The sequence below is a fragment of the Bufo bufo genome, chromosome 3, assembly GCF_905171765.1.
Source record: "Bufo bufo chromosome 3, aBufBuf1.1, whole genome shotgun sequence".
Taxonomy (NCBI): domain Eukaryota; kingdom Metazoa; phylum Chordata; class Amphibia; order Anura; family Bufonidae; genus Bufo; species Bufo bufo.
Window position 1 is genome coordinate 224,219,503 of NC_053391.1, and position 12,143 is coordinate 224,231,645.

The window sequence follows — 12,143 nt, forward strand, 5'->3', positions numbered from 1 at the left end:
AACTAATAAAATGTTTTCTCTTCTCCCTAAATTTTGAGGCGTTGCCCACTTTTCCGTGTATATGGCTGGCCCTGGGAAAGTTTGTGATAGCAATAAGTTCTCTTCTACATCCTTAGATTTAATGAAATTAAATACATGAGATGTTCCTTTTAATTAAAGCATTTTAGTTGAAAGATCTGCTCCTTAGGGCTCATGCACACAAATGTGTGACACACGTACCGTACATTGGGGACCGCAAATTATGGTCCCCAATGCACGGGCACTGTCTCTGTGGCCTGCGCTGACCAAAGCAGACCCATTCAATGTGTCCGTGATCTGTCTGCACCCCCAAAAAAAATAAGCATATTCTATATTTTTTTTTGTAGTGTGGAGGCACGGACCAAAATGCCTCGGAAGCACTCCGCTCCATATCTTTCGGATTGCGGACCCATTCAAGCTGTTTGCAGGGCACAGTATGGGCACAGCCGGCAAACGTTTGTGTGCATGAGCCCTTAAATCGATTTTCCAGGACTGATTTATTGATTACCTATCCATAGTGAATGGGAGCAGCGCTGCAGTAACCAGGCATGACCACCTCACAGTATATGGAGATGTGCAATTCCAGTGACAAAACAGCTGATCGGTGGGGTGATTATAAATGGGTTAGTCCTGGAGAATCTTAAAATCCTTACATCCGAGCTGCATTTCTTGCCTTATACTGCCTTATACACAATATTCTTATTCTTCTTTTTATTAAAATGCTATTCATTCCTTGGCGCTGTACATTTGATCAGGGGTGTACATACATAGTTAATTGGTACGGAAGGAGAGAGAACCCTGCTTATGAAGATGTATCCTTGGTGTATGTAGACATTTGATCTAAAATAGATATGATTGTATGAGATTTATAAAAACATGGCTGTTTTATACCAGAAGAAGCATCCCTCTTGTCCACAGGTTGTGTGCTCTACTCGCTTGTGTAAGACTGAGCTGAATTTATGCAGCCCATAAACAAGAGTGGTGCTGATTTTGAAGAAAAGCAGCCATCATTTTCTAACCTCCTAAACCCCTTTCAGTTTTGTGCCAGTGTTTATTGATTATGATGTCAGAATGGAGAATGTGATAAGAATGCTTCAAGACTCAACATTCCATGTCTGTACGGTAGATCCTGGCCAGTCACCAAAATGGAATTTTTCAGAAGACAAGACCTGCTTATACTGTCCTCCTTGTTTCTAATCTCACTTGAGATTTGTTCTGCCCAAGATATGGAAGATCTCATTGCTGTCACTATACCACGTGCAATGGAAACTGTTTCTATCAGGGCAGTCATAGAAACCACAGAGTGTAGTGTGACATGTGGAATCGGCAGCAAGGTAGAAAAACGTTGCCTTGTGGACAGATTTGGCATTCACAAGGACTGTGAGGTGGTGAGGGTGGAATGTCTCAGTAACTGGCTGTGCGGTCCACAAGTGTCCACTTTGAGTGTTGGGGATCCCTTCACTATGGACTGTCAGATGCCACCCACTGGTATCTTAGGTGGCAGGAAGATTTACTACTGGAGAATAGCTCCTGGGATTATAAGCGTTAATGATAACTATTTTCGACCACTAAAAGTTTGGAATTCTACGATTGTATTTGACTCCATACAGGAGAAAAATGCTGGAACTTATCGCTGTGATGTGCAAAGAGAAGACGACCTGAAGTTAGTCAAACGCATTTACTTTGGAATTAGAATCATTACACCTGGCATTATAGATATCAACTATGACAAGTACCTCATCAGCAAACAGAAGTTGGCTGCTTTAGCAGAAGGACTTAATGCACAGGATGTGTTGAAAAAGCTTGAATTATATGGAGGAGGATACACCTATGTTGGAATTGGGAGTGCTGTGGGAATAGTGACAGGCTTAGTTATTTTAGTACTGATCCGATGTACATGTAGATCTAAAGAGAAGGACATTGACACTACTAGTGTATTGTAACGTTCCCAATCTTCATCATACAAGATATGCAGCTGATGAACACGTCTAATTCACCCCACCGATTACAGACTAGAAGAAGAATAGAAAATGGATCGATTTCCAGGAGAGTAACATTACGCTGGATAATAAAATATCGCTGAAAATGCAGTTGTCACAATACCCTTTTATGACTTAATCAATTTGCTTGATATGTAATGATTTGTCATGCGAGTCTGCCATTACACTTTCTAGGAGTGCATTGTTTTCATACCAACCATCCATATGTTTTGTTAATGCCTTGATTGGATCACATGAAATATGGTTGAAAATATTGTTTGAAATCTGGTGTACCATGAGATAGGAGTCTGTATTTTTCCTTTACAGATCCTTTACTAAATTTCTAAACCAGGATGCCATGGCAGATGTGAATTTAGAGAGACCCATTCATGCCCACTTCTCTCCATTCATTTCTGTTTGCTTTTATGGGAGTTCAAAAAACAGCTGAGCAGCCTATAGAAATGAGTGGAGAGAGCCACCTCTCCATTCCCAGTAGATGGGGTTTGAGGGGTACTTATTATGGAGTTTTAGGTTCTAAATTATAAATGTATTAATAGATCTCATGTTTTACACAGTATATATCAGCAAGGCTCCCAACCATTCCAGCTCCAGTGAGACCATCTTAAATTTCAGCCTCCGTAGTCTACGGACAGCTGTTGCATGTTCTGGTTTTATCAGGACCCAGATAAAGTTGAATACAACGGTGAAGCAGGAAGCTGTCGACTCCCTGCTCCACCATTCCCCTGCAGCCGGTGGTTGAAAGCAGAAGATGTAATGTAGTGATGTCATCGCACCTGCTGCACCAAGCCTCAGACAGCACAGACTGGAGACCAGAGCAGAAGTGCTCTGCACCATTTGTTGTGGGAACTTGGGGTAGGTGATGATTCAATATGGAGGCATCCTCATCTATACAGTTCTCACCTCTCCTGTCCTTATACAGGATGGCCCACGAAAAAGTAGCTCGCCTCCAGCAATAGGATGACCAGATGAATGAGCAAGTGGATTTTTATTTTTAAGTACCCACAAGTCACAAAAGATGCTGAGTGGTCCCTGTTCACGTCTATGTATCTTTGGGCATGTCGGATTATGTTGGCTGATATTGCTTGCAGCTCTTCAACAGTGATGCTGCAGAAAAAAAAACGTCCTGCTTTTTCCAACAGGATGAGGCAACATGCCTCACCGAACGCACTGGCACAGATTCATGAACGGTTTACGGAGGAGCAAAATGTAAGCAAGGGGTTATGGCCACCATGTTCCCCAGACTTGTCCACATGTGATTTTTTATTTTTTTTTATCTGTGGGGAAATTTAAACAGAAAGTGTACACTAACAATCCACATTTCCTGGTTGCACTCAAGGAAAACATCACAAACACTATCTGCAGCATCACTGTTTAACATAATCCAATGTGCCCAAAGATGCATAGATGTGAATGGGGACCACTTTCATCATCTTTTGTGACTTGTGGGTAATTTTATCCCTGGAAGCAGGCTACTTTTTCGTGGTCCACCCTCTACTATAAACAGTGATAAGCAGGTTCCACTGATGATAATCAGTACTCATCTCTCCTGTTCTAATACTATAACCAGTGATTAGTGGGGTGTTCTAGTGGTGATAATCAGTTCTCACCTCTCCTTTGTTCTCCCCTGTCCCGTATACTATAAACAGTGATAAGTAGATTGTTTTAGTGGTGATAGATCATTAGTTCTCACCTCTCCTGTCCTTATACTATAAACAGTGATAAGCAGGATGTTCTAGTGGTGATAGATAATCAGTTCTCATCTCTCCTGTGTTCTCTCCTGTCCTTATACTATAAGCAGGATGTTCTAGTGGTGATAATCAGTTCTCACCTCTCCTGTGTTCTCCCCAGTCCTGTATACTATAAACAGTGATATGCAGGGTGTTCTACTGATGATAGAAAATCAGTTTTCACCTCTCTTGTTTTCTCTCCTGTCCCTTTATACTATGTATCTTCATGCTGCTCCAAGCCCCTTAGCTACAATGTCAGAAATTCTGTTGCACATACTCAGTAAGTTCCTCCACTAAAGACTAGAAGAAGTTCACTACTGGCAAGCCTGCAGTCATCTCAGAACTGCTAGACAGATAAAGAAGACCGTATTAAAGGTGTTCCCTGGGAACAATTAACTTTTCACAGGGGCCCGTGGCCTGCCTCTGCTATGGAAAGAATCATACCTGCTTTCCGCAACTCTGGTCCTCCACAATTTTTCCCGTGTGTCCATCTTCCAGTCTGCATCTTGTTTACTTCCTCTCTGGCATGGGCATGATGACCTGTGCTGCTGCAGCCAACCAGTGGCTTCAGCTGAGACATGTCCCATGCTGGGGAGAACGTAAACAAGCGGACACATGGGAGCCAGTGGTCAGGTAAGATTCTTTTTATAGTGAAGGCAGGCTGTGGCACCTGTGAAAAATTATTTATTCACAGGCAATCCCTTTTAAGGCATGCACTAAATATAGCAGCTATACTTTTTAAAGAGGACCTTTAATCAGTTTCGACATAGGCTAATTATGATGCCATGGGTGTTTTTCTTTTTTTCAAAAGCACCAAACCCCTTTTTTCGTCCGCTTTGGCCCCCCGATGATTTGGCGCGCTGTATTATAATAAGCAGTAAACTCGCAATGGGGAGGAGACACAGTCTTCTGCTGTGGGCATCTCCTCCCTGGCTGTGAGTGCGATCCAAACAGAGCGGACCGCTCACAGCCAGGGAGAAGGAGACGCCCACAGCAGAAGACTGCGACTGCTCCCCGTTGCGAGTTTACTGCTCATTATAATACAGCGCTCCAAATCATCAGGGGGGGCCACAGCGGATGAATGGGGGGGGGTTTTGAAAAAAAACTAATAAACACCCATGGCATCAGTGGGGGCCGCCCTACAAGGTAATACCATAATTTGCCTATGTCAAAACTGATGAAAGGTCTTCTTTAAATATTCATTTTATTCCAATTTACTGTAGATTTATTAAAATTGTTGTGTAGAACAGTGTTTTCCAGTTATTAAATGCATAGTATATTGCATATTTACTCACAGGACTTTAGAAAATTGTTCATTGATGGTTCAATATCACTCCACCATCACCATCGGTTGCATGAAATGGATCCGAGACTAGACAATAATTTTGTAGAAGGCCCACATTCCAGGAAATGAATTGTAGTAGCCTTTATCATTTACCGGAATGCCACGTAGTGAAGAAATTGTGGTGCCAAATAAAAAGGGGCCTAAGTCCAGCAGAATGGTGCCATTCGACTGGGAAGAACAAAGGCCATTGCGGCTGAAAACGTTTATTGTACTGGGAATTGCCTCAATAAATTCATGTATATTTTAAAATTAATTTCCTGGAGTGTGGAATCTACTAAATACTAAGGAATTTAGAAAAACTATTTGTTCAGAAATTGTATTCCAATTAAGTTCCATCTAAGGGTACGTTCACATCTGAGGCAGCAGATCGCCTGATCATGCAATTCACGCCGGATCTCCATTGACTATAATGGGGTCTGGTGGTGATCAGGCCACGTTTGGTTGTAACGTCTTTAGTCCGGCTAACAGTCGACATTTGTGCTGGATCAGGCATGCTGCAGATGTGAACATACCCTAAGTAGCCTCATTACCTAAACGATGGTAAGAAAAAGTCTGATGTTACTAGAGATGAGCGTATTTCATATTTAGAAATTCGTTCATGCTTCGTTTGGTGGTAAAAGCAGAATTGCATTATGGATTCCGTTACCACGGACCATAACGCAATTCTATAACGGAATGCCTTTAGATGGGCCAGACACACGCTTGATCAAAAATGTGCGCAAAGAAATTCTATTTCTTAATTTAGATTAGGTATAATACCACTTTAATTTATAATGACCCCCATTTCTTAGTTCTATTGTTTGCATGTGAAATGGTGTGCAGCCATGCTTTTATTATTTGTATGTTCACTTTATGGTTATGCACCTATGACCATGTTTGTGTTAGTCTAAAATTTCTTGTAGGAGGCATTCCATTATGCATTCCGTCATAGAATTGCGTTATGGTCCGTGGTAACGGAATCCATTACGCAATTCTGCTTTTACCACCAAACGAAGCGTGAACGAATTTCATAACATGAAATTCGCTCATCTCTAGATGTTACCATATTACTACTGTAAATTTGTTATAACAATTTATTGGCCATTTACGAAGGAGTCGGAGTGAGAACTTTGGCTTACAGCTTGAAAAGACCATTACTTTAAAATGAATGTATATTTTTTTCATCCATTTGTACAATTTTTCGACAAGAAAAGTATTAATAATTTCTGTAAACCTCATGGAAAATTGTTCTCTGACTGACATCAGTGATGCTCAAAGATCGCAGAACAGAAGATTTGGGTAAAGGAGAGAGAAATCTCCTAAGTAATCATAATTTTCTTCCATAGAACTGTGTCCTTCCTTACCTCTTGGCTTTTATTCTGAGATCAGTGGTCCAAGATAGCCAAAGCCGGTCATCTTGTGCCATTCATCTCTGGATATTTCTAGCAAAGAGGAAAGGTATAAATTTACCTGGTCATGAGATCCGGAAACTATTACATTTTTTCTTAGACAGGTGTCACACAGGGTTTTGTAGCTCTTGGTGTGTTTTTTTAAACTAGCATCTTCCGCAGTGTTTTTTCACCCTGCATTTTTTTCTTCTTGCAATAGTGTTTTTTGCACATTTCGGCAAGCTTTGGCTCTGGTGTGTTGTTCCCTCATTGCCTGGAGTTTTTCTTCCATAGACGTCTGTTTTTTTGTTTTGTTTTGTTCTTTTGTACAGTATGTGTTGGCGTTCTTTTAATGGCTTGTTGGTATGCTGTGTTTTTGCCAATCATTTTTTCCCCATACAGATATACAGGGGAAGTGACATTACAAGAGGGCATATACTTTCTTCTAAAAACACTAAGCATGCAAAAAAAAAATTACATTAAAAAAACGGCGAGTGTTAACAATATTAATGGGCAAAAATGTCTCCTAAAAATGCTTCAAAAACAATTGTCAAGTTAGGCATTTTGAGGCCTTGTTTTGGCCTGTGTAGGAACCCTTAAGAACTTTCGGGGGTCACTTTTTAAGATCGTCGTTTTTGACGCCATTCTTAATAAGCCTCTGCACTGGCGGTGAATCCGCCAAAGTTATGTAGAGGCTCCGGCTTCGGTGTACCCAACGCCAGTCTAAATGTAAGCCAGCTTCCTTGCTGGCTTATATTTAGGACCATTTTCCACACCTAAAACGTAGAATGATGAATGAGACAGGCCTGCCAGCCCGCCCACTTTTTTAGACCTGGCGTGAGCAGGGAAAAGTCACAGATTGTGGCGCAAATAACCTTTGTGCTGCAATCTGCTCCCGAAAAACGCCTAATTGTTAATGACCCCCTTCATTTGGAGCCGTTTATAAGCTTTAGTCCCTTCTAAAAGTACCAGAGAACCCAGTATGACAACTAAATGTGCTTCATGTTGCCCATTTTATATTTGAAGTAAGAAAGAAATAAAGGAAGACAATTGTAGAAAAAAATGCTATTTATAAAGCATGTACACATGGCTTCATAAGACAAAATCCCCAAACGTATCCCATCAAAAAGTGCTTGCACCCACCCCACTTTCTAAAAGTAAATCCCACTTCAATTTTAGGAAAACGCATCTGCCACTATGCCCTTTTGCTTCTAGAGGGCGCTTACACTGCCGGCAATTTTTCCCTAACTGCCCTTTACAGAAGAATGCTGTCTTTTGCTGTTATGGGCTGTTTTTCATCTTCTGAGGGGTGAGAGGCTGGGGTTAACGAGCAAATCTTCCATCTTCAGGGTGATAGTGCTTCAAACTGCAAGATACCTGATTAGGACCAAGACTGCAACTGTTTTAGTCATGAATGGCTGAGAAGCAGAGTTTTCTACCATCATGCTGGTTCCTGTGGGGGAAAAAAATAAATGAAAATCGAATAATGCTCCAAAAATCAACTGCTAATCCGCTAATTACAATGAGCTCACCTCTGTGCCATCAATGGACTCTATAGGAAGTAAGCGATGGCACAGAAGTAAGCAACTTCTCCTACACATAAAATACTGCTATAAAACGGTGGCAAAATGTGCATTTCGGCAATGCACTAGAATAGAGACAATATGTTTAGTTTCACCCACAAAATAGCAAGGAGGACACAGAGTAGGATCCTGAAGACTGAAAGAAACCATGATGGTCTCAAAGGTCAGGACTAGCATGAGAAAAAGGTAACTTTAATTGCCATTATAAATATTCCCTAAAATTGAATTAAAGGAGTGTGTATAGAAGGGAGTTTTTCTTGAAGACCGGACTAATGTGATCTGGTAATTCAATCATTAATGAAACTGATGTTAATGCTGCATTTATCAATGCAGTAATGTCGATATAACTCTGTAATATGTGGGGTTAAAGGGGTTGTTGAGCTTTTATTAAGTGATGGTCTATGTTCAACATAGGCCACCACTAGATGATCAGCTGGGGTCTGATACCCTACACACCGGATCATCTCCTCTTTAGACAAGTCTATAACCTGCCCTAAGGTCTCCACTCGATCCAATACAGTACTACCTCTACTTGGCGAATTAACAGTACTGTATGCACAAGGCTCTCTCCCCTCATATAACCAAATGTTTTGCATTTGTCCTTTAACGGTAAATTATAGACTTTTTGCTTTATGCATGTGTTTGTTATAACTGCTGAAAGGGATTTCATAGGACTGATTATAATATCACGTGACATATTATCAGCAATAATACCACACAATACAAAAAAAAAGGTACCTGAATTTGTGGGAATATGCACCTCTGCTGCCTCCCCATCACCTCCCAATCCAGTGGCACGTAGCTGAATAGTCACATGATTGGCACCTTCAGGAACTGGAAGCTCTGCCTGTGTCTTGCTTGTCACATATAAGGTAGGAGTTGAATGGGAATCCACTCTATAAAGTATCTACAAAAACAGAAGAATTAATGGTACTAAGGAAAGAAAAGAAAATGAGACTTGTCAACTGCCTCTTTTTAAAAAAAATTACCTTGTATTCCGTTACAGAAGACTCATTTTTCATTGATATCAATGGATCCCACTTGATTCTGACACTGGAACGCGAAAGCGTCCAGGAAATGTTACCTGGAGGTCTGTTTGGAGCTGAAGAATGACAACTGGGTTAGTCACAGACTAAATACTATGCTTGATATTAAGCTAGTTTCACACTAGTCTTCCTCTGCCAGAACAGCCTGCCAGAGTTCATCATATCAGGCATAGTAGGAAGGGACCAGAGGACCGCCAGGCCCCATTGACTGTAATGGTAACTGGTGGGGATCCGGCATTAGTGCCGGGATTTAGCTGGACTAAAACTGGTGCTTGCAGTGTTTTTTACTCATGCTGGAAACATGCTGGATTCCATTATAGACAATGGGCTCTGACAGGGAAAGGCAGTATCCGGGTAAGTCTGCTACGATGAACTCCGGCAAGCTGTTCCTCTGCCGGAAGACTTTAATGGTAGTGTGAAACAAGCCTTATATGAAAAATTTATCATAAGATATAAACAATACTAATATGATTATTTGTATGTATTTTTTTGTTATACATACGTGATTTGGTGGTAGTAACATTGGCGATGGGGCTCGGTGGCCCAGTGCCAGCTCTGTTGTAAGCATGAACTGTCACATGGTATAGGGTATTTGGCTTTAGACCGCTCACTTTGGCAACTGTGTCCAGGCTTTCCGACCTCACCCTATCGGCAGCACCTGCATTATCACCAGCCTTCCAGTATCTGATCTGTTTGAGGTTACACAGTTAATAAACCAGTTCTGGATCAAGGAGAAGCCACACACACAATTTTGGTTCACTTAGGCATTCTCTCAACCCCTTAACTGGTCATAGCATGCATTCCTTAAATACCATTGCCAGCTAAATGGGTACACAATAGCAGTTGGGTATTGATTACTGTGCACACCTTACCTCATAGCCCAATAAAACCCCCTTGACAGTTGCCACAGACTTGAACTCCACCTTGATTTCAGAAGATGATAGAAATGTTGTCTTCACGTCAGAAGGTGAAATGCTCGGCTCTAAACACCAGAACACTTATTAATCATATGAAAAGCTCATGAAATGTAAAAATAAAATATATTACATACAGTACAGACCAAAAGTTTGGACACACCTTCTCATTCAAAGAGTTTTCTTTATTTTCATGACTATGAAAATTGTAGATTCACACTGAAGGCATCAAAACTATGAATTAACACATGTGGAATTATATACATAACAAACAAGTGTGAAACAACTGAAAATATGTCATATTCTAGGTTCTTCAAAGTAGCCACCTTTTGCTTTGATTATTGCTTTGCACACTCTTGCCATTCTCTTGATGAGCTTCAAGAGGTAGTCCGCTGAAATGGTTTTCACTTCACAGGTGTGCCCTGTCAGGTTTAATAAGTGAGATTTCTTGCCTTATAAATGGGGTTGGGACCATCAGTTGCGTTGAGGAGAAGTCAGGTGGATACACAGCTGATAGTCCTACTGAATAGACTGTTAGAATTTGTATTATGGCAAGAAAAAAGCAGCTAAGTAAAGAAAAACGAGTGGCCATCATTACTTTAAGAAATGAAGGTCAGTCAGTCAGCCGAAAAATTGGGAAAACTTTGAAAGTAAGGGCTATTTGACCATGAAGGAGAGTGATGGGGTGCTGCGCCAGATGACCTGGCCTCCACAGTCACCGGACCTGAACCCAATTGAGATGGTTTGGGGTGAGCTGGACCGCAGAGTGAAGGCAAAAGGGCCAACAAGTGCTAAGCATCTCTGGGAACTCCTTCAAGACTGTTGGAAGACCATTTCAGGGGACTACCTCTTGAAGCTCATCAAGAAAATGCCAAGAGTGTGCAAAGCAGTAATCAAAGCAAAAGGTGGCTACTTTGAAGAACCTAGAATGACATATTTTCAGTTGTTTCACACTTGTTTGTTATGTATATAATTTCACATGTGTTAATTCATAGTATTGATGCCTTCATAGTCATGAAAATAAAGAAAACTCTTTGAATGAGAAGGTGTGTCCAAACTTTTGGTTTGTACTGTATATGTCTAGTTTAAACAAAAATTTACACCTAATAATTGTTTCCCAAAATTTTATCTCTTAGGAAAATCTAACAAATATGCATAAAGAAATGCAAGCAGACAGGTATAGCTGGTACCCATGAAATCAAAGACTGTGCCAGTAATATCATGAATATCATACCCTCTTCTGCAGAATATACAATGGTTTCCAAACTGTAAGGTCCTTTTCCTTTTTGATTAAATGCCTTGATCATGACATTGAAGGGAGTGTAGGCTGCTATGCTCTCATTTCTATACACAAAGTGCTGCGACTGCGCCCCAAGAATTTTAACTGTCTGCCAGGTCTCCTCAGTCATTCTTTTGAAAGCAATGATGTATCCAAAACCATCTCCATTCTGGTACTTCCTCTCCAACGACTGTTATACCAAGAACAAGAAACCAATGATAATTCATCTGTATTTAGGTACTTATAGCAGCACAATTCCAAAATGGATGGACTGTAGAAAAAATGCATTTGTTTTACAGTGAAAGTGTCACAACCATAATGGCCCCTCCAACCACCCAAAGAAGCTTACAGTTCTGGTCAACAGTGATGTTTGTGTTCAGTTTCTCCGATGGATGAATAAAAAACACTTTAGTCCCACTTCAGGCTGTATGCAAATTGACCATTTGAAGTTAAGGTCACTGTTGTCTTGATGCTAAAAGTCAAGATTTCCATGCCCTAATCCAGCCTCTTCAGTCTTGATGGACGTCTCTGTGTTGACTGTACATGCTCTCAATTTTCCCAAGATCCTGCTCAGGTGCCATCATCTAGTACAGAGACTCAGCACAGAGACATCACTCAAGAGTGAAGAGGCAGGATTGGGGCATGGACAGTTTAACTTTGAGCATGAAGACCGCTGCCCCCTTGACTTCAAATGCCAATTTTGATACAGAGCATGACAGGGAAAAAAATAGATTTTCCAGCAAAGTTATCCATTGGATGAACTAAACACAAAAATCATTGGGGACATGATCACCAAAGCCATCATGATCTCCGGGCAGTTGGGGGATCATTATGGTGGTGTCAGGATCTCATTAACTTATTGGT

At 40.9% G+C, this 12,143-nt stretch overlaps 2 protein-coding genes across 2 annotated transcripts in view; one reads left to right on the top strand and one right to left on the bottom strand.

Moving 5' to 3' along the window:
- The first annotated feature begins 1,163 nt into the window (after positions 1-1,163).
- On the top strand, positions 1,164-1,961 carry TMEM81 (transmembrane protein 81). The gene has a single exon (XM_040422179.1). The coding sequence runs from the start codon at positions 1,164-1,166 to the stop codon at positions 1,959-1,961; it is 798 nt and encodes a 265-aa protein (XP_040278113.1).
- Positions 1,962-7,798: 5,837 nt separating this feature from the next.
- CNTN2 (contactin 2) overlaps positions 7,799-12,143 on the bottom strand; it is an 88,885-nt gene continuing 84,540 nt past the window's right edge. Inside the window, exons 17-22 of the mRNA XM_040422180.1 lie at positions 11,235-11,469; positions 9,959-10,068; positions 9,589-9,775; positions 9,030-9,142; positions 8,779-8,947; positions 7,799-7,910 (exon numbers count right to left, since the gene is read on the bottom strand). Of these exons, the coding sequence (XP_040278114.1) occupies positions 7,819-7,910; positions 8,779-8,947; positions 9,030-9,142; positions 9,589-9,775; positions 9,959-10,068; positions 11,235-11,469 (906 nt within the window). The 3' untranslated portion in view covers positions 7,799-7,818. The remainder of the gene's footprint in view (positions 7,911-8,778; positions 8,948-9,029; positions 9,143-9,588; positions 9,776-9,958; positions 10,069-11,234; positions 11,470-12,143) is intronic.

Bases quoted from the DNA above. Each gene is read 5' to 3' on its own strand.
- TMEM81 (XM_040422179.1), top strand. From the start codon at position 1,164: ATGGAATTTTTCAGAAGACAAGACCTGCTTATACTGTCCTCCTTGTTT.